This window comes from Leuciscus leuciscus, assembly GCF_965113295.1.
Source record: "Leuciscus leuciscus genome assembly, chromosome: 3".
In the NCBI taxonomy this organism is placed as follows: domain Eukaryota; kingdom Metazoa; phylum Chordata; class Actinopteri; order Cypriniformes; family Leuciscidae; genus Leuciscus; species Leuciscus leuciscus.
In genome coordinates, this window is record NC_138727.1 from 52,359,249 (window position 1) to 52,381,539 (window position 22,291).

Sequence of the window (22,291 nt, forward strand, 5' to 3'; positions counted from 1 at the left end):
TTAATTTAACTCTGGGGATTTTGCTGTGTACAAAGTAAACTGATTAGTTCAAACTAGTAATTAAATGAAATAGTTATTTTATTTTAGTCTTTTTATTGTTTTGTTGTTTGCACATTTGTGCAGATTGAATCAACTTGAATAAAAACAAAAAACAAAACATAACTGCTTATTTTTCTAAATCAGAGGTTGAAGTCTTCATGGTTGGACCCAATGTCACCTTAGATAAAATCCCTCGACTTGACACGACAAATTCTTCTGTGGACATCGATCTCATTGGGATCGCCAAGAACAACAATGAAACAAGTATGTGAGATGTGTTATAATACAACATTTTTAATAAAACATTTTTAGAAGATATATCACTAAACCACATTTACCAAAGATTTTTATTGTGCTGAATACAAGTTTCTTCTGTTTCTGTCACACAGGATCGGCTGCCGTGGGTTTCATGAGTTATAACACAATGGAGAATCTACTGAAGCCAGACACATCAAATGACACGATTAAAACCATGATGTCCACTGTGATCTCAGCTACTCTTCCCAAAACCACCAACACTAAACTCACCAAACCAGTCAACTTCACCCTCAAACACATCAGAGTGAGAGACTGAAATGTGTTTTTGTCCAACCTGAGGACTGATGAACATCTGAAAACATCTGATATTCAGTGTTGTTATATTTTCTGCATGTTCTTTCTTCTTTTTGCAGGAGTTTGACCCCAACGGTTCTCTGTCCTGTGTGTACTGGAATATCAGCGAGTGGATTGTAGATGGTTGTTCTGTTTTAGAGACCAACAGCAGCTACACTGTGTGTTCCTGTGTTCATCTGTCCACATTCGCTCTCATCATGCAAACCAGCCGCCCATCAGAGGTACGAGAACATTTATAGTGAGCATTGAAGAACAGCACAGATTTGGCACTCATGTACTCTGACATGTTTTCTCAGAGCGACTCACTGCTGGACCTGTTGAATTTGGTGTGTGTGATCGTGGGGCTGGTGTTCTTCAGTTTGGCCCTGTTGACCTTTGCCCTTTGTCAGTGGAGTCCTGGAATGAATAATGTGGCTCGAATCAACCTCTGCCTGAGTCTGCTGTTGGCTCACCTTCTGTTCCTGCTCACACAACAGTTCCTGAGCCTCATACGCCCTCATCAGGTGAGAATGATGAAGGAGCCTGTAAGGAATATGACTTAGCTCAAATGATTATAGGGAATCAAAATTATGAATCGGGTTGATTCATCTATATTCTTACAATATTAATAAATTATTGAAGCTGAAATTTAGACTTATTCGTATACATCAATGTTCAATTACAATGAACTATAATTCAATCATTAATATACCAAAATGTCCCTCTTTCAGATCAATTAATCAGAATAATTTTAAGGGAAATTAATGTATTAATTAAACAGTTGTTTGTCCCGCAAACTGGTCGTAAAATTAATTCCATCAACTTCTCAACCAAATTATCTCTTTCTTATAATTCGAAGAAAGCTATATTTTCTGGCCAAGAAAATTACTTTCTTGTTCTTATAAAATGTAGGTTACTTAACAGTAGCGCATTTGTAAAGCGTAGCTTGATCGTCATTTCATTGACTTGTAAAATGAACACTTATACAGAGACAATCTAGGATATAATGGGTCTTTAATAATTTGACTAATACTACATCGAACTAAGGAATACAAGTTCTACAATTTACATGAGTATGCATATAACAATACAAACAGTAAAGACAAATACAAGACTAAACGAATAACGAAAATGAGAGAGAGAGAGAGAGAGAGAGAGAGAGAGAGAGAGAGAGAGAGAGAGAGAGAGAGAGAGAGAGAGATCGGACAATGAGAGAGATGAGAGAAAGTGAAACTAACATGTGCGATCAAAGATCGATCACAGTTAGGCAAAGTCACAGGCAGGGTAACCTCGAGAGACAACAAGGAATCAAATCACCTTAAAAGTTCAATAAACTTATCTTGCAAAATGGTTCTCTTTGTTGCTGAAGAACGCCGAGTTCGTGCGTGTGTCCTAAGAGCAGCTGCGTGTGTTTCTTTAAGAAAGCAGGGCTTGCTTCGGTGTGCGCGGCCGCGGGATTTTCAAAAGAGTCTTTTTCTTTGAGTTGAAGTTGCTTGCTGCGTTTGCTTCGCTGCGTCCGAATACGAAAATAAAGAAAAGACTTAAAGAAAAGAAAAGAGAAATTCATTCACGAAAACGGTGAATGAATGCTCCCAACGGGAGCCATATGGGTCTTCTCGCTGATGAAGCGGGTTCGTAAAAGTGCTCCCGGAGATTTCCTGAGTTGGTCTTTTATGGAAAATATGGGTTGACGCCTCTGTTCGCACGAACAACCAATGAACGTCCAAAGATCTGAAGCGGGAAAAAGTTCTTTGTCTCTGGGGGGCGACACCCACTCGAGGGAGTTATGGTGTTGTCTTAATACTCTAGTAAGATGATTCATATAGTAATAATCATATCATTGCAATCTATTATCGAGATTCAACTCCGTTAAGTCTCAAGATTTAAAATGATATAAAACATGTCATATGAAAGATTATGGGAATACACAAAGTTACATACTTGTATGCATCTTACAAACATTTTAAAGTTTTGATTAATACACGATAACATTGCAGATACACAAATTTGATATGGGAAAATCAAATCCTTGTTTATACATTTCTTAAGTGGTTATACATAAATGTAGGATTAACACTTTATTCCTACTCATCTCCTGGAATCTCAGTTTGCTTGACATTCCGTTAGGGCAATAAAAACCAAGTGGGGGGAAGGCAATTGCCAGACAATCTTGAATGCTGATTCTAGATTACACATTAGAAAACTACACCTCTATTATAAAGCAAAGCTAATCACACATGCATAATGGCATTGTACTTATATGAAAATGATATTTCTAAGTTCTAATACAAAGGTGTGTGTGTGGGGGGGTGTGATGTCACGTAGCAGGAGGAAGTTTCGTTATCTTTCTGTGGTCCAGAGAGGGGAAGGGGGTTTGGAATGTCTCTGAGGTGCAATTAGTGTCGTAAAAGTCCATTTGTCGCCGACTAGCTGGAGCCGACGTATGATATACATTTGGGAGTCAGGAGGTTACAAGCTTTAGTAAGCTTAGCAAAGAACGTTTTGGGAAGGAATGTGCTTAGAAAACACAGAGAGTCTGAATTTGTTAATTCAGGACAAACGGACGAATGATTCAAATAGCCAATGTGCTTACAAGCCCTAGAGCTCAGCACAGTCTCACTGACAATCATCATAACCGTCTCTCATGATCTCCAGGTGTTGTGTGCCGTGATATCAGGTGTGCTGCACTTCCTCTTTCTCTCCGGCTTTGTGTGGATGTTCATTGAAGCTGTGCTGCTCTTCATCTGTGTGAAGAACCTATCACAGATCAGCTCCAAAAAGAGGGAGGTGCTAAGCAGTGGATACCTGTGTGTGCTTGGATATACGGTTGCTCTGGTTGTGGTGGCCGTGTCTGCTGTGGTGAATCCTAAAGGCTACGGAAGTGAACAGTGAGTTTAGTTTGAGCGACTTAGAGATCAACACCTTCATGTTTGTTCATTTATTTATTTTTCTTCCTCCAAACAGGTGCTGGATTAAAATGGATAAAGGCTTTATCTGGAGTTTTAGGGGACCTGTTTGCGTCATACTAGCAGTAAGCACATTTCTCATCATGACTTTGTATTAAAAGGAAAACAGTGATTAAAGATGAATTACTGTTGTTTCTCTTACTGTGCAGTTAAACATGATTCTCTTCATCTGCATCATCATCAATCTGATCTTGACCTTGAAAAATCGGAACGCTGAAGTTTCACAGATGAAACGAACCAAGTAACAAACAATATGATTTGAACACTCCATGAAATGTGTATATATATTGTTATATGCTGCATATTTCTAGACACCTTTAACCTTATTTTGATTATTCTCAGGTTAGGTAAAGTAAGTCAAATGTGTCCTGAATCATAAGCATCAGAATTTTCATACTCACAATCCATAGGTCAGAAGACTTCTTCATGGTCTCTTCAGCTCACTTTATTAGAAATCAAAGACTTTTGGCAGGCGAGAGTAGCAAAAGAGTTTCTTATTTAAATTAAATATAGTGTTATTATCTACAGGTTAATTAGTTTACATATAAAGTACTAATATAAAAAAACAAGACAAAACAACATCAAGAGTAAATCGTTTACAAGCGTTGTAACACCGGAGAGGCCATTAAGAATCAGCGTCTGCCTTCATCTTCTCCTTTCAGCCTTTTATAGACCGTCTGATTTCTTGAGGTCATCTTTGGAAATCCCCTCATAAATTATCAGTCTCTTACAGACAATTTATCCAATCCTAAGTCTTGAGGTGTCTTGAGTTCTGGGAATTCCTTTCGGACCTGTCTTTATAAAGCCTTTTGCCTCTTAGTCTTCCTTCTTCAGACTTTTCTTCTTTGTTGCAATTCTGCGCTTCGTCCGCAACACATCCGACGGTAATGCTTGTATTTATCTTCTTTCTTTAGCAAAGCTCTTTCTAATACATGTTTTGGTATGTTTTTCTTTATAAACCACTTTCTCAAAAAAACATTTTACAATTACAATTGCTGAGTTTTTCTTCATAAACCACTTTCTTAATAAACAAGTTTCAAGTGTGGTTGATTACAATACAGAAGTGTTCTACAGACAAAAAGGCATACTTATAACAGGACAGTTGCAGATTTTCCACAACAATATAATCAATAAATATATATTAACTCTCCATCTTTCTCTGCAGGATTATGACATTTAAAACACTGGCTCAGTTTGTGGTTCTTGGTTGCTCCTGGATTCTGGGTTTCTTCAGTAATGACAGTAAGGAGCTGGAGATCCTCTTCCTGATCTTGAACTCCCAGCAGGGAACCTTCATCTTCCTGGTCTATTGTGTCCTCAATAATGAGGTCAGACATCAGTACAGACAGTCTACCAGAAAATCATCTCTCACCTACTTTATATTAAAGGATTAGTTCACCCAAAAATGAAAATTAGCCCATGATTTACTCACCCTCAAGTCATCCTAGGTGTATATGACATTCTTCTTTCAGACGAATACAATCAGAGTTATATTTAAAAATGTCCTGGCTCTTCCAAGCTTTATAATGGCAGTGAATGGCCGTTTCTGTTTTGAAGTCCATAAATGCATCCATCCATGATTAAAGCTGCAGTCGGCAAGTCTGGCAATTTGGGTCGACTTAGCCAAAATTTTGAATGTTTACAACTCTCATGCCCCTCCCCCACTACCAGCGAGCACCCTCCCATCGAGCTCGTCAGTGCGTGTGTACCATAGGTGTGTACCTGATTTTCTGTGAACGCGTCCGCGCCATCTCTTCAGCATCGATCAACACCATGGACTCGGAGATAGGCTGCCCTGGCTAATCTATCCATAGATAGCAATAACCGAGGAATTGGAAGCCTGTTAGTAGATTTTCTCTCCGCCATCACGATTCAAAACGAACTTCAGGCGTGGCGTGTGCATGTGATATTGTAACGTGCGCGAGTGAGGGGGGATCTGTGGCGTGTGCACGACCTGTGATTGACAGTCAGATCTCACACCCCCCTGCGCTGATTGGACCCGATGATCTGGGAGCGGTGGATTTTTGCAAAACAAATAACAGGCTCCAGGTGGAGAAGCTCGGGTTTTTTCTAAAACCACCTTATTTATGTTGTTCTGTCGGATTATAGTGTCGATTTCACTGAATATGATCAAAAAAAATTTGCCGACGGCAGCTTTAAACGCACAGTATGGGATTTTTTCTCCACTAGGGGTCGCTAACCTATTTACAATAACAAAGGGGTAGATTGATGACGCAACATTTGCTATGAATTATGGATTTTGTCGTCAACGTCAAGCCGACCGATCTAATAATGTATATGGATTACTGAATACATCGATGCTTTTATCATGACCGTGATATGAAGCAGTTCGGGATTGCTAAGAGACAGCTATCAGCTCCAAAAGCGATGCGAGTCCCGCGGATATAAAAGGAATACATCTCGAAAACACCGCGCTGATATTGATTCTCGGTTTAGTTCTCCTTTTTTATCCAAAGTCTGCTTGCCATGGTCCATAATGTTTGAACGAAACAACAACAGCGTGCAAATAGACATTGCGAACTACACAGTTGTCCGCGTAAGTTTGGTTACTATCAGAGGGCTCTGGTTCATAGCTCTGGTTGCCATGGCAGCACGAGCGGAAACCAGAGACAACACGGATATGACGCCATTGACGGCGACAAAACGGAAATAAAGACACGGTCCGTGTCTTCGAATTAAAATATTAATTTCTCTGGATTTAGAAGTTAATTGGAACTGTCGGGATAATGTAAATACACAACTTTAAAAAATATATAACATAGATATAGTGATTTTTTATATTTTTAAATAAAAAAAAATACATAATGTGCCTTTAAAGTGCTCCACAGGGCTCTGGGGGGTTAATAAAGGCCTTCTGAAGTGAATCGATGTGCAGACGCCCGTACACAAGTCGACTTGTGCCAAAAGAGTAACCAGTGACGCATGTGTGACCTAGATGTAGGAGTGGCGTAAGCTTTGACGCCTCTCACGGTTCAAAACAAACAGGGCTGGGCAACAAACTCAAGCTCCTCCCACATTTCTCTAAAAAAAAAAAATCTTTTTAGACTAATTTGTGACTGGTGTTTTGTTTTGCTCTATCTCCACGTTCATCATTACGTTGTGCATCGGGTCAAGGGTCACTCTTTCACCGTAAAAATATGCGTTAGGCCGTCTATGCGTTATTTTTCTCACACAAACACATCGCTTCACTTCAGAAGGCCTTTATTAACCCCCCAGAGCCCTGTGGAGCACTTTCATCATGCATAGATGCACTTTGATGGACTTCAAAACAGAAACGGTCATTCACTGCCATTATAAAGCTTGGAAGAGCCAGGACATTTTTTAATATAACTCTGATTGTATTCGTCTGAAAGAAGAATGTCATATACACCTAGGATGACTTGAGGGTGAGTAAATCATGGGCTAATTTTCATTTTGGGGTGAACTAACCCTTTAAGTTCATTTTTCATTTCTCAACTTTAATTCTTCTAAAATGTAATTCTTGAAAAATAACCTGGACATGTTCTGTTTTTTAATTTTTTTTTTTTTTTTTTTTTACCAGAGTTTAAAACAATCTCTCGTCTCATTCTTGTCCAGGTCAGGCAGCAGTACAGGAAGTTCTTCAGATGTCTTTGCTGTGGACTCAAATCAAACACCATCAAGAAACACTGAAGACTAAAGCATCCATATTCAGCAAAGAAAGTGCCATTATTATAAAAGTGATTCTGTCATGATTTAGATATTATATGACCGTCTCAGCTACACATTTCACTAGTTAACATGCTATATATTTACAGCGGTCAATACACTTATGTGAATCTGTACATTTCTTTAAGTGCAACATTTCTTTGGTAGAGGAACTACCATGTTTTTTAAAGGCTTGTATACTGGGTTACACTTTTAATACGCTAAAAAAATAAGAAGATAAAGCAATTGTTTTTCAGTTTAAAGTGTTTTAATAAAGCAGTGTGATATCTGTAACATTTCAAATCTTATTTTCTTTTAAACAATCTATTCAAAACTCAAAACATATTCATAACTCATAATCTCACAATCCAAAAAGATCCCACAGAAGTATCCCACAGAATTTGTGAATAAACAAATTTAGTTTCACAATTAAAAGCAATTAATAACATAGATTTACCTGTAATAAAACAAGAAAAGGTTCCATATGATTTTGCATAAGAAATGAACCACAATATCAGTAGTTTGAGTAATTTATTTGAAATAAATCTAGTATTTGTTACAAATTTGTCATCTAGCTGACTTTGAGCTTTTGAGTTTCTCACCATATAACTTCTGCATCAAGTGTTGTTTCACATACTTAGAAGAGGGAGGATCCAAGCATCACTTTGAGCCACCACTATATTGGAAATGACTTTTAGTGGCATCACTAAATGGTCACATTAGACCGTATTAGCAGAAAAAGTACAGGCTGCTTTCACAGAAAGACTTCCCTGAGGTGTCCAAAGGATCAGGCTGCTGATAAGAAACTATATTATTGTAGCCCCGCAACATCACAACATGCTCTACTGTCCATCTTTGGAATAAGTAAACTTAGATGTGTTAGATGTGTGTAGTTGACAACAAAACGCTGGCCAAGAGTTCGTAGCTGGAGACTTTCTGCTGGACTTGACCCAAAGGAAACATAGGTTAAAAATGTACATGACAAACACATAAACCAGTCTAGTCCAGCAATATTTTGGTTCAGATAGTCTCTCATTGGCAGTACATTACAGAATAACAGTTCAACAATTCCAGCAGCCCCTCATATTCATCCTTTAAATACTATGAAACCAAAAATTCCCAATGGCAATGTCTCCAGCATTGCAGTATACACGGCTCAAGAAGCCGGCAAAACATTTGCGATAGTGTCCTTGGCACTCTGGCTTAATCTTTCGGGAAACTTGACCTCATACTCAACAATCAAGTCCCCACGACGATCTGGGGATTTCGGAAGAGGAAGACCCTCCCCGGTGACACGCCGTTTCATCCCGGGACGGACAATGTCTTGAGTTGTTAAGTTAACTGTGCGATTATCCAGTGTTGGAACGTTAACTGTGCAACCACAAAGTGCCTGAGAAAGTAGAGAAGAACGGGATTAGAAAAATACAGACAGAGAAGAAAAGAGTTTATAAGCAAACTCTTAAAATAGGAGCCCATCTTACTTCTTTGAGTGTAATTTTTGTAGGATAAATGATGTCCGATCCGTCTCTTCTGTACACTGGATGTGGCTTATCCTTCACCACAAACACCACATCTGGGATATTTGATGGCATCTCATCCCCTTCCTTAAGGAAAGTAATCTTGGTTACTTCTTTCCAGCCTTTCTTCACTTCCACTGTAAGGATCTTGTCCTCAGTGCGCGTCGTTCTTCCGTCGGGATTCAGGCGTTTGCGGGAGATCTTCATCTTCTTGGTGCAGCCAGTGAACACTTCTTCTAGACTGACCCTCAGGTCGTGGGTCACTGGAGGATCCTGTTTTTTGGTCAGTGCCCCGCCGGGACCTCGCGTGTTAAAGGAGCGTGGGAAACCACCCATGCCACCCATGCCAAAACTAGCAAATGGGTCATCAGTTTCCATTCCCTCGTCCATGCCACCGTTACGGCCAAACATGTGTTCGAAAGGGAAAACAAAGAGGGCACATATTACAGAACTGTGTGGTGTTGTATAAAAATGATAGACAACTCATAAAAACTGCACCAAGGGACAAAATTGAATGAATTAAGATGAATTAATGAAATGTTTATTATTTTACATGGAACTGTTCATTACCTTGATTTCCCAACTACTACACATTCTTCCTAACTCAAATTCACAGAAACTGAACTTTTATGCAAAATCTCATCATTAATACAATCAGTTATTTTAGTTTAAATTAGGCCCGTAACCACCATAATAATTACCAACAATTCCCCGCAATAAATAGAAATGGCCATAATGTAATTAGAAAAGTTTTAAATGCTGTCTAACAGCGCTCGTGAATGTCAAAATGTTTGAGATGACCAATCAAATCAAAGAAGGTTCATTCAAAGACATGTTCACATAAGACAAGTGCAAATTCCAACCAAAGTCCCTTCATGCTCTGTATAAAAAAAAAGGTTTCTGCCTTAATTTTTTAAGTACAATCAACTTGGATCCTTAAGTATGTCATCTTAAATCACATTAGGCTGACTGAGTTGAATCTTGTATAACTAATAAAAAAGTTGAAAATTGCTTAACTTATTTTAATGAGTTAAAGCAATGTAAAAACGTATGTTGTCATAACTTATTGATCAATTATCATAAGCTACATCAGCAACAAATAAAATGAAGTTATTAAATATTAGCTCAAATGACATCATGCATTCATCTAATCCTTGGTGGATTTGCATCTTTGATGCAAGATGTAAAGTAGTGGGCAGATCTGTGTTTATCTTGTCACAGCAGAATGGAAATAAAGAGATAAGGTGTTTCTCGGATCCAAGGTGAATATAAACTGGGTTCAAAGGTTTCATGCACCAAAATGGACATAAATGTAGTGTGAAAGTAATACATACAACATACAACTATTCACTTGGAATAAGTGAAATTCACACTCAAATCATAAACAGTTCAAATAGTATCCCAACTAGGATCATAGGCGAAGAGTCTCCGGGCCTTTACAAACCCCTCCTATTATTTGCTGTAAATAAGATTTTACAAAGAAACAATAGCCCAGCTAACAGACTTTTGTTATAAGAATGTTCTCTAAATATTCAGTGTTGGTTCTGGGAACAAGAAAAATGTCCAGTTTTCTGAGGAAGATGTTTTAAAGGGTATAATGTTCCTCAAAAGTTCTTTCAACTTAATTTTGATTTAAGATTCAACATTATTGGAACAATGATTTGTTCCAACGTTGATTTGTAACATTCCAAGAACATACAAATGTCATACTTTATTCAGACACAGCCTTAGATGAACTGACGATAAAAGACATTAACTCTCTGAAGATCTGATTAAACAACTCTACAAACAGCATTACCAGCTTCACTTATTACTAACCAGACTGACTTTATTTCTGTCACGTCTACAGAAGTTCTTATTGAGAATTAACAGAGGTTTAGATGTTGATGTCTTTATTGAAAATGTTTTCTTTGAGGTCACCATGGAGATCAGTGTTTGCTTTAGTTGGGCTCTTGACCCTTGACTTTCATTAAGTTGGTGTTTTATCAGCAATTACAGGTGTTTATGAAGAACATTTCTGCATTGATAAAGCAGATCAACATGGCTGTTTTAATAACAGACAAATGACTGCTTTTTCAGTTGATGACTGAAAGGTGCTCTAAGCAAGTGGTTCCCAAACCTGCTCCTGAAGGACCCCCAACACTGCACGTTTTCTTTGTCTCCCTAATCAAACACATATGATTCAACTCATCAGCTCATTATCACATGGGTTAATGAGCTGATGAGTTGAATCATATGTGTTTGATGTGTTGTAGAAATTTGCACAATGCATAGTTATAACATCATAAATGGGACAAAGGCCAAACAAAGAGAGAGCCAATGACCTTCAAAATTCATTCCTCCATTTCATCCCAAAGGTGAAAGAGAATCTGAGAGTTTATCAGACATTTCCATTTCTTAAGTATTTTCGTAAAGGAAAGGGTTTTCCTGTCTCTTTAACACATAGTCCCGAATAGAAACAAGGCTTGAAGAGACCACTATTTCCGCTGGTATGTCATATCCTTTAAAGCAAGAAATATTTCTTGCCTTCCATATCCCTTCTTTGATGACATTAATAACTGTCCACCATCTAATCCATTCATCAGAGTTCACACTATTCAGCTCACCATACAAAAGGTCCAGTTCAGTTGGAGCTCTATACAACTCAGCCATCCATTCTTGTACCAGGGACCAGACCTCCCTAGCATATTTACAAGACCAAAATAAGTGACTGATAGACTCGTCTTCTCCACATTTAAACTTAGGGCATTGTGGACTCTTTGTACATTTCCTTTTTTCTAGAAACACCCGAGTAGGTAAGCATTGATGTACCACTTGCCAAGCAATATCTTTGTGAGAATTAAACAAAAACCCATTGTTTACATTCTTCCAAACTGTAATACAATCAGATTCAATTAGTTTTCCCACTGGGGTGAACCTTGAATAATTACGCGGTTTATTTCCTCATAAGGGATATGAGAGACTTTCACTTTCCTTAAAAGGGGTAGCACTCTATCATACATTGTGGGCCTATATTCAGCATGAGGAGTATTTTGGGGAAGCCTTATTCCCCAGGCATTAGCTACCTGTTGACCTACCCAAAGCTTGGCGAAACAATGCCATAAAATTCCCTGATTCTCAGACAAACAGGCTTTTAGAATGGGCATCAAAAACATAGACTCCAGTTTAGTTCCCAATTCTGGCACTGCTAGCCCTCCTTTATCTAATGGCTTATACAATATCTCTCGTCTCATTTTTTCGTGTTGTGAGCTCCAAAAAAAACTAAGCAGGGCCTTCCTCAATAAACAAGCTACAGTTAGTCCAAAATGCCGCCGCTAGAGTTCTTACGAGATCAAGAAAATATTATCATATAACACCGATTTTATCATCACTGCATTGGTTACCTATAAAGTTCCGTATTAATTACAAGGTATTGCTACTGACTTATAAAGCCCTAAACGGCTTAGCTCCAGTCTATTTAACGGATCTTCTATCACCCTATAATCCATCGCGCTCTTTAAGATCACTAAATTCAAGGCTTTTGGTCATACCTAGGATATCCAGAACCACCAAAGGAGGGAGAGCATTTTCACATTTGGCTCCAAAACTCTGGAATAGTCTTCCTGATACTGTTCGTTGCTCAGACTCGCTCTCCCAGTTTAAAACTAGATTAAAGTCGCATCTCTTCAGCCAGGCATTCATATAATCCCACAGTTCAAACTACAATCCGGCCTCTAGCTCATAAATGCCAGAGGAGAACTGGCCCCCGACTGAGCCTGGGTTCTCCCAAGGTTTGTTTTTCTCCATTAGGTCACCTGATGGAGTTTTAGGACACCATTAGGTCACTTGATGGAGTTTTTCGGTTCCTTGCCACTGTTGCCTTTGGCTTGCTCAGTTGGGGATATTTTGGGGATATTTAATTTAATTTTATCAATCAATAAATTCCTCTTGAAACAAACGTTGTTGTATTATTTTAATTTAATACTGTGAAGCTGCTTTGATACAATCTGTATTGTGAAAAGCGCTATACAAATAAACTTGACTTGACTTGACTTGACTTCCTGATAGATCTTATAAAATGTATCGGTGTTGGAAAGGTTGAGGCCAAAAAGGTAAGAGAGGCCAAAATCTCAGCATTTATTACCAACATCTCCCTCTCAAAGTAAGATCTCGCTCCTCCCTTTTTTAGTTTCCATCTTATCTTGTCGAGTCTCAATTCCCAATTTCTCTTGTCCATGTCTTTCCCAAAGAACAGTCCCAACATCTTAATAGATTATTCCTGATTTTTAAACCCCAGTTTTAATTTGGGTTCTTTCCAGAAAGAATACAAAACTTCTGTCTTTGTCTCATTGATTCTAGCCCCTAGTAAGGAAGAGAGTAAGGTCAGCCATATAAAGTGAAACCTTAGCTTCTCTGCCTGAGCTACCTGGAATTGGAAAACCTTTAATTCCAGGATTCTGCCTGAGTGCCCTATAGCTAATGGCTCAATTGCTAAAACAAATAATAATGGAGACAAGCTACAACCCTGTCGTACACCTGAACAGATATCATAGGGGTCTGACAGATAGTTATTTACCAATACTCTACTTTGGCAGTTGGTATATAGGAGGTTAATCCATGCACAAATGGATGGACTAAAGCCCAAACGTCCCAGCAGTATGTGTAAATAACGATGGTCTATCCTGTCGAAGGCTTTTTCGAGATCAAGTCCCAAAATAGCCAGAGATAGTTTATGATTTTGTGCAAACAGATAGATATCTCTTACTAATGCCAAATTATCTTGTAGAGATCGCCCCTTAATGCCACATGTTTGGTCATTACCAATAAACTTAGGCATATCAGGTTGGAGTTTAAAAAAAAGAGTCAAGTCAAGTCAGGTCAAGTTTATTTGTATAGCGCTTTTCACAATACAGATTGTATCAAAGCAGCTTCACAGTATTAAATTAAAATAATACAACAACGTTTGTTTCAAGAGGAATTTATTGATTGATAAAATTAAATTAAATATCCCCAAAATATCCCCAACTGAGCAAGCCAAAGGCAACAGTGGCAAGGAACCGAAAAACTCCATCAAGTGACCTAATGGTGTCCTAAAACTCCATCAGGTGACCTAATGGAGAAAAAAAACCTTGGGAGAACCCAGGCTCAGTCGGGGGCCAGTTCTCCTCTGGCATTTATGAGCTAGAGGCCGGATTGTAGTTTGAACTGTAGGATTATATGAATGCCTGGCTGAAGAGATGCGACTTTAATCTAGTTTTAGACTGGGAGAGAAGGTCTGAGCAACGAACAGTATCAGGAAGACTATTCCAGAGTTTTGGAGCCAAATGTGAAAATGCTCTCCCTCCTTTGGTGGTTCTGGATATCCTAGGTATGACCAAAAGCCTTGAATTTAGTGATCTTAAAGAGCGCGATGGATTATAGGGCGATAGAAGATCCGTTAAATAGACTGGAGCTAAGCCGTTTAGGGCTTTATAAGTCAGTAGCAATACCTTGTAATTAATATGGAACTTTATAGGTAACCAATGCGTTGGAAAGAGTGCCTTGGAAAGAATTTTAACATCTACTCCTAACAAAGTCAAGGGACGCCAATTTTTTATCTCATCTATCACCTTTTTTAAACATCAAGGAGATAACTCCTAAGGAGGATGGAAGTTTTCTTATGGTTAAACTCTCCATAAACATCATCAACAAGGAGTCCTTTAAATCTTCCCAAAAGGTTATGTAAAATTCCTTAGGTAGCCCATCAGCTCCTGGACACTTATTACTCATACTCTGTACTGCTCTAGTTAAGTCATCAACACATAGGTGTATATCATTAATTCTAAAGTCCCCTTGAGTGTTGTTAACAGTCTCAGAAAGAAAGTCAACAATGTCATCATTTTCTCTATTTTTGGAACTATATAAGTTCTTATAATAGGAAAGAACATGGTATACTATATTGTGTGTTCCCGTTATTACTTGGTCTTCTTGGACTTTTAAGGAATCCAAACTTTGGGAGCTAAGTTTCCTAAAAAAATATCTTGTACATTTCTCAAAACAGACATTGTTCTCCATGAACACCTGCAATTGCTGATAAAGCAACAACTTAAAGTCAAGGGTCAAGAGCCCAACTAAAGCAAACACTGATCTCCATGATGGTGACCTCAAACCAAACATTTTCAATAAGACATCAACATCTAAACCTCTGTTAATTCTCAATAAGAACTTCTGTAGATGTGTGACAGAAATAAAGTGTCACAGGTCGGGGTGGGCTCTTAATGACCGGCCGTCACCCCTGACTTCCACACCACCGTGAGGAGCTAAACCGCAGGACACAGCAGACAGGACCACCAAAGGTAAATACAAAAGTCTCTTTATTTAATTAAAACATCTCTTTAAAGCAATTACTGTGGTAGCTTCGACGTTCGCCTCAACAGGATTCGAATGGAGGAAGAGGCAGATATACTTCGCAACTTTAGCAGGTTCTTCACTGGACTCAGACAGAGAATGGAGGCAAGTATACTTCACAGCTGTAGCAGACTCTTCACTGCACTCAGACAGAGAATGGAGGGTACGTATGACTCACAGCTTTAGCAGGCTCTTCACTGGACTCAGAGAATGGAGGGCACGTATACTTCACAGCTTTAGCAGGCTCTTCACTGGACTCAGACAGAGAATGGAGAGTACATATGACTCACAGCTTTAGCAGGCTCTTCACTGGACTCAGACAGAGAATGGATGGTACGTATGACTCACAGCTGTAGCAGGCTCACTGGACTCAGACAGAGAATGGAGAGTACATGACTCACAGCTTTAGCAGGCTCTTCACTGGACTCAGACAGAGAATGGAGAGTACATGACTCACAGCTTTAGCAGGCTCTTCACTGGACTCAGGCGGAGAGAGAGGAGGTAAGGATTCCACAGCTTAACTGGTTCTCTTCACTGGGCTCAGACGGAGAGAGAGGAGGTAAGGATTCCACAGCTTAACTGGTTCTCTTCACGGGACTCAGGCGGAGAGAGAGAAGGTAAGGGTTCCACAGCTTAACTGGTTCTCTTCACAGGGCTCAGACGGAGAGAGAGAAAAGATAAGTATTCCACAGTTTAACTGTTTCTGATTACAACAGAGAGGATGGCATGTCGGCGAACTGGAACCACCAATGCTTTAGCAATACACTCCCACACTCGTGTTTCACTGCAACCCACACAAATAATCACACGTGAATATATCAATGTACAGCACTGCAAAGTCTCTTCACTCACAGAATAGGGCGTTGGCATGGGGTCCTGTCCACCACTCGCCGATGAAGTCTCGTTGGTAACAGCAGCAAAGCGTGGGGTATTCAATAAACTATAAACTCCTCCCAAAGGACAATTTAAAAAAACATGAAGTTCCATCCAGTTCCAAGAGACATTAATTATGTCACAATCCAGTTAAAGACATCACTTAGCTCTCATCAATGTCGATTCTCCTCTCCAACCCTTCAGTTATGCCTCAGCCCGTTAAACTCACCCTTTGCCCGGCTTCCGGTCTCCTACCTCGTCTGGAACAAAAGACTGGCTGCCCCAACACCGGTCGACTCAGCTCCACTCTGCTGGACTGCTGAACTCCCTTTGGTTTGAATGTAATACCTTTTTATGTTACCCCCAATCAACCACTTTTTGACAATACAGTTTCGGGAAACAGTTGTGACAAGCTAGTTGATTTCTTCAACGAAGCATCATACTATGGTAGTGAAGCATCAAGTTACGTCGTTGTACAGGAAACGCAACCCTGGTATAAGTGAAGCTGGTAATGTTGTTTGTGGAGTTGTTTAATCAGATCTTCAGAGAGTTAATGTCTTTTATCTTCAGTTCATCTAAGGCTGTGTCTGAAGAAAGTTGTAGTTTGTGTTCTTATTACCCTTTCAAAAGATGAAAGATTTTTTCAGGAACATCACAATTACCTTTAAATAACATTCTAGTAACATTAAGGAAACTGGACATTTTTATGTTCTTGGAATGTTAGTAATCAACGTTCCTATAATGTCAAAATTAAGTTGAAAGAACATTTGAGGAACATTATACCTTTTAAAACACGTTCCTCTAACGTCAAGAAAACGTTCCCAGAACCAACACTGAATATTTAGAGAACGTTCTTATAACAAAAGCCTGTGGCAACCAGTGCAATTTTGTGAGGAGAGGAGTGACGTGCGCTCTCTTCGGATCGTTAAAGTCCACTCTAGCTGCAGCGTTCTGGATCAGTTGCAGAGGTTTGACAGAGCAAGCTGGAAGACCAGCCAGGAGAGCATTACAGTCCAGTCTGGATCGAACAAGCGCTTGGACAAGGAGTTGTGTAGCATGCTCTGATAGGAAGGGCCTGATCCTCCTAATAGCTAGTTCACACTACAGGATTTTAAGCCCGATTTAAGCCCGATTTGCAAGTTAACGAGCTCGCCGACAGGTCGGGCTGTAATCGCGTGCAAATCTGCGGGTGATCCGCGCTCGCCAATCTTTAAGTGTGAAATACTTAACGACGCATCAAAAACGCTCGCTGACACGTCGCCGACGCCAGACAAATATCTAGCATGCCAAATATCTGGAGCTGTCGGCCGACTCGATAGCCTGTGGTGTCACGTGTCACGTGTCGCGACAAGCAATGATCAGCTTGTTATGACATTACAAAAGCCTTTTGTATTTGTAACCATCGTTGCCAAACCACAACAGGCAGCTGCTTTTTCATTATAATGTTTTACTCACCTCCAACTCTCTCTGACAGACAATCCCTGCTGCCCGCGTGTGCTTATCCATCCTTTCACCCATATTCTTTTTTTTTTTTTTTCGGGGTTCTAAACAGATCATTGCGCAAACTATATATATATATATATATTTTTTTTTTTTTTATTTTTTTTTTTTACCGCCAATTTTGTCCCGCCGTCCATTTTCACATAGACAATGAGCCATTTCCCATTCCACTTCTTGCGCATGTTTTCGTGACAAAATGTGGTTTTGGGACCGGATAGAGTGGTTGGGTGACAGAGTTGTTGTCAGCTCGTGTAGTGTGTAACCCCCTGTTGCAGATCATTTACGTAGTGTCACATAGTGTGAACACCACAACGACTTCAAGACTCCAGATGTTTCAAGTCATGTAGTCTAAACAGCACAGCGATCTGCCGACGTTTAAAGTTGTGTAGTGTGAACTAGGCATAAGGCAAATCTGCAGGACCGGGCAGTTCTAGCAATGTGGTCTGTGAAGTACTCTGTTATGATAACTAAGGATTTGCGCATACTATTTGTTTGCCCACTGATTTTTGCCTATAGGGAAGTATGCAGTATGAATCATGAAGAATGCAGTTTTGAAGTTAGCCAATCATGTGTTTGTCTTTCCTTCAATTATTTTACTTGTTATGGTGTTTATCATCACTTATGCTCAATCATCACTTAATTCATTATTTAATTGTCTCATTAACTTTAACACTGCTTCAGTGTTACTTCTAACACTCTGTAGAGTGGGACATATTCTGAGAAGTGTTGATTTTGCTGTGTAGCATTGTGTGGATACAATTTGTATTTGTTTTTGTTTTTAAATTTGAATTTGAGGAAGGAAAACAGTGGACTTGGGTTAGTACATTTCCTAATTAAAATGATGGACAGATAACTTCTCTTTATCATCTCAACACACACAGACTTTATCTTCAGTCAGTCGTCTCGGGTGATCACTGTATATCAGATTATATCAGGTACGATTGTCTTTCTGCTCATAATGATCCACATCACTCTCTTTATGTCAAAAACATGTAGTAATGTGTGTGTGTGTGTGTGTGTGTGTGTGTGTGTGTGTTGGGATATGTGGTTTACACGGACAACACGCCGGACATTTCACCTGGGCTCCCCGGACCTAAGGGTAATACGGGGACTATGCCAAGGTCCTCATAAATCAAAGAGTGTAACTGCATTTGTTAGTGTCTGAACAACATAAATTCTCTTTTTCTTTGAAAGTCCTTATTTACCACTTGACCTGATTTTGAGTGTATGCCAGTGTATAGAACAGCGACCCCACAGCTGGGTTTTATATTGCAGTTTCATACACATTTCTGATACACACGGTGCATTTTGGCGGGCCGTCTTGTGATTGGCTGGTTTGCGCACGTGGGCGGTAACAAACAGAAGTCGACGTGAAGCTCCGCCCACAGCACATGGCCCAGCTGTCGCTAATTAAATACCTAATGGACCACACCTCGGAAGTGTCAGCTCGACGTCGTTGGGTTTACTGGATTAAATACATACAGGTAATAATTATATTTATACATATAGTTGCATTTTTGCATGAAGTGTTTCCTATTTGCAAGAAATTGTAACTTGTAACTTACAATTACTGTAAAATGCTATATATTTACCACAATATTAGCTGAGCTAGCTTGAGTGGCTATCAACATGTCCTGCTCATTAAGCCTCGGGCTAAAGAGGTGGAGGACATCAGGTAGAGATGAGGACAGAAGTAACATTGCGAGCAGGTCAAATTTGGTAGTTTTGTTTTTAAAATGAAAGCTAGCTAGCAGCTAGGTTAAGTTGAGCTGTGGCTACCGCATGGCTTAATGAGCAGGGCGAAGCTAGTTAAAGCCTTAACTTTTACTACAGACATTGTGTTTGTTTTATAGAATTAAATATTTTCTTAGTAGCCCAACATTATTTTGTTTAAATATGAAGTTGCAGTGACACAGGAAGGCTGTGATATCATTAATATGAGTACTTTCAGGCCATTAAATAAATGTAATGTGTTTATGATGTTCTGTTAGTGTACTAAACCTGTAAGATAAATTAATTGGTACCATAGTAACCAACCACAATGATCAATATACAAAACATGCTGTGTGTAGAGTGTTATTTAAAAAAAAAAAAAGTTAAAAACAGTGTTTTTATATTCTTGACTTTATTTAACTAACTTTGTGAAATTGTTAGTTCTCATATAAGAAATGCTTTAACCATAGAACATTTCACATACCAAAACACTGTACATTTTCCATCAAGCTTCAGGTGGAACATGATTTTTATAGCTTTTGTTAGCACCACCTAACCAGCACACCATAGATGATACTGACCATTACAGAATGTAAGAACAAAAACAATGAAGTCATCAAATGCTGTGTTCATCAGAGTGTAGTTTTCATAATCCACGGTCTACAATATATATATATATATTTTTTTTTTATACAGGGCCTTGATGATGAAATGTCTCCAAAGATGTGTTGTACCACAAATCCCCCATCCACAACTGATGATACTGAAGAGGTATGTCCTCACAAAAGATAGATTTTTATTAATGTCTTGCACTTGATTGTTAATATCAGAAAAGTTGTCAGTGAGTTTTAAAGCAAGGTTTTCCTCTGTCTTTCTGTCAACACTAGAATGGTTTCTTTTTTTATTCAGATGTCAAATGTCCTCTCTAGTGTCACGCTCCCAGGACTTTCTCTTTATTGTCCTTTGTCTCTGTTTGATCTTCTACAGCTGACCACTGAGAGCAAGTGCACCCATACAGCCGTCAGCCACCCGAATCAGACTAGTCCAGAGCTCGGCCCACTCACCAAGGTTGGAGAGGTAAATTAAATTTGATGTACAACTTATTTGTGGCAAAATGTTAAATATGCCAACCTATTTCAATATATGTGTGTGTGTGTGTGTGTGTAGTCACCTGAGTAGAACATGCTTTATGTGGACAGTCGCCTGAGTAGAACATGCTTTATGTGGACAATGGAATGGAAGGACAGTCAGTATAATATCTGAGTGTATGTGTGTGTGTGTGTGTGTGTGTAGTCACCTGAGTAGAACATGCTTTATGTGGACAGGCGCCTGAGTAGAACATGCTTTATGTGGACAATGGAATGGAAGGACAGTCAGTATAATATCTGAGTGTGTGTGTGTAGTCGCCTGAGTAGAACATGCTTTATGTGGACAATGGAATGGAAGGACAGTCAGTATAATATCTGAGTGTATGTGTGTGTGTGTGTAGTCGCCTGAGTAGAACATGCTTTATGTGGACAATGGAATGGAAGGACATTGTCTAAACATGCTTTTTCAAGCTTCAGTCAGTATAATATCTGAGTGTATGTGTATCAAACACTGAACCCCACCCAAACATGACTTGGGAGGTCCATACAGTTTAGAGGGTCCCATCCCCAGAGGCATCACTTTGGTTTTTAAGAACACTTGGACTGCCTGCATTGGATCTGTATGTTGGTTTAATGTGAATGCTAAGTTGTTTGGTTACATGTAATGGAAAGGCACCCATTCAACAGCACTGACGAAAATTCATGACAAGATGTCATTTAAAAGAATCATAGCAAATCTAAGAACTATAAAAGGACTAACACCTCACTCCATGTAAAAGCTTAGTCAATTATTCTAGAAGTGCAATCATTCTACGAAGTTGGCTGACAATAGATAAACAACAAAGTAATCAAATGCTGTATTCATCAGTGTAGTTTTCATAGTCTACAGACTGTAGTCATGTGGCCTGTTCAGTGACTAAAGAACCGTTTCAGAGACTACATGTTTTCCACAAAACACTCACTGAAATACAGCCATGATATCTTTTCACTGAATGCTACACAGGGAACATCTTGTCTTCAAGATATTTATTATAATTGATCTTTTTTTGTTGTTTATTCTTTTTTACAGGGCCTTGATGATGAAATGTCTCCAAAGATGTGTTGTACCACAAATCCCCCATCCACAACTGATGATACTGAAGAGGTATGTCCTCACAAAAGATAGATTTTTATTAATGTCTTGCACTTGATTGTTAATATCAAAGAAGTTGTCAGTGAGTTTTAAAGCAAGGTTTTCCTGTGTCTTTCTGTCAACACTAGAATGGTTTATTTTTTTTTATTCAGATGTCAAATGTCCTCTCTAGTATCACGCTCCCAGGACTTTCTCTTTATTGTCCTTTGTCTCTGTTTGATCTTCTACAGCTGACCACTGAGAGCAAGTGCATCCATACAGCCGTCAGCCACCCGAATCAGACTAGTCCAGAGCTCGGCCCACTCACCAAGGTTGGAGAGGTAAATTAAATCTCATGTACAACTTATTTGTGGCAAAATGTTAAATCTGCCAACCTATTTCAATATATATGTGTATGTGTGTGTGTGTGTGTGTGTGTGTAGTCACCTGAGTAGAACATGCTTTATGTGGACAATGGAATGGAAGGACATTGTCTAAACATGCTTTTTCAAGCTTCAGTCAGTATAATATCTGAGTGTGTGTATCTAACACTGAACCCCACCCAAACATGACTTGGGAGGTCCATACAGTTTAGAGGGTCCCGTCCCCAGAGGCGTCACTTTGGTTTTTAAGAACACTTGGACTGCCTGCATTGGATCTGTATGTTGGTTTAATGTGAATGCTAAGTTGTTTGGTTACATGTAATGGATAGGCACCCTATTAGTTATACTGGGCTACATGAAGTCAGCTCCAGGCACTGAGGCTAACCACAAATTCTCCATCTACAATTTAAAAATATGAAGAAGGTATATCTTCATATAGGATATGCTTTAAATAAGC

General features: G+C 39.2%; 3 protein-coding genes across 3 annotated transcripts in view; 2 read left to right on the forward strand and 1 right to left on the reverse strand.

The window, feature by feature from the left end:
* Window positions 1-22,291, forward strand: part of LOC309493633 (uncharacterized protein) — a 454,994-nt gene that overhangs the window by 262,399 nt on the left and 170,304 nt on the right. The gene's annotated exons all lie outside the window — the stretch shown is intronic.
* Window positions 464-7,269, forward strand: LOC309494708 (adhesion G protein-coupled receptor E3-like; the record flags this gene model as incomplete). Its single annotated transcript, XM_082164119.1, has 8 exons — window positions 464-601; window positions 711-872; window positions 948-1,154; window positions 3,286-3,518; window positions 3,595-3,661; window positions 3,746-3,837; window positions 4,762-4,924; window positions 7,194-7,269. The coding sequence occupies 8 exons, from the start codon at window positions 464-466 to the stop codon at window positions 7,266-7,268; spliced, it is 1,137 nt and encodes a 378-aa protein (XP_082020245.1). The 3' UTR covers window position 7,269.
* LOC309493839 (dnaJ homolog subfamily B member 1-like) lies at window positions 7,801-9,242 on the reverse strand. Its single transcript, XM_082163107.1, has 2 exons — window positions 8,765-9,242; window positions 7,801-8,673 (listed from the first exon to the last, which is right to left on the reverse strand). Exons 1-2 carry the CDS (start codon window positions 9,209-9,211, stop codon window positions 8,440-8,442), a joined length of 681 nt encoding a protein of 226 aa, XP_082019233.1. The 5' UTR covers window positions 9,212-9,242; the 3' UTR covers window positions 7,801-8,439.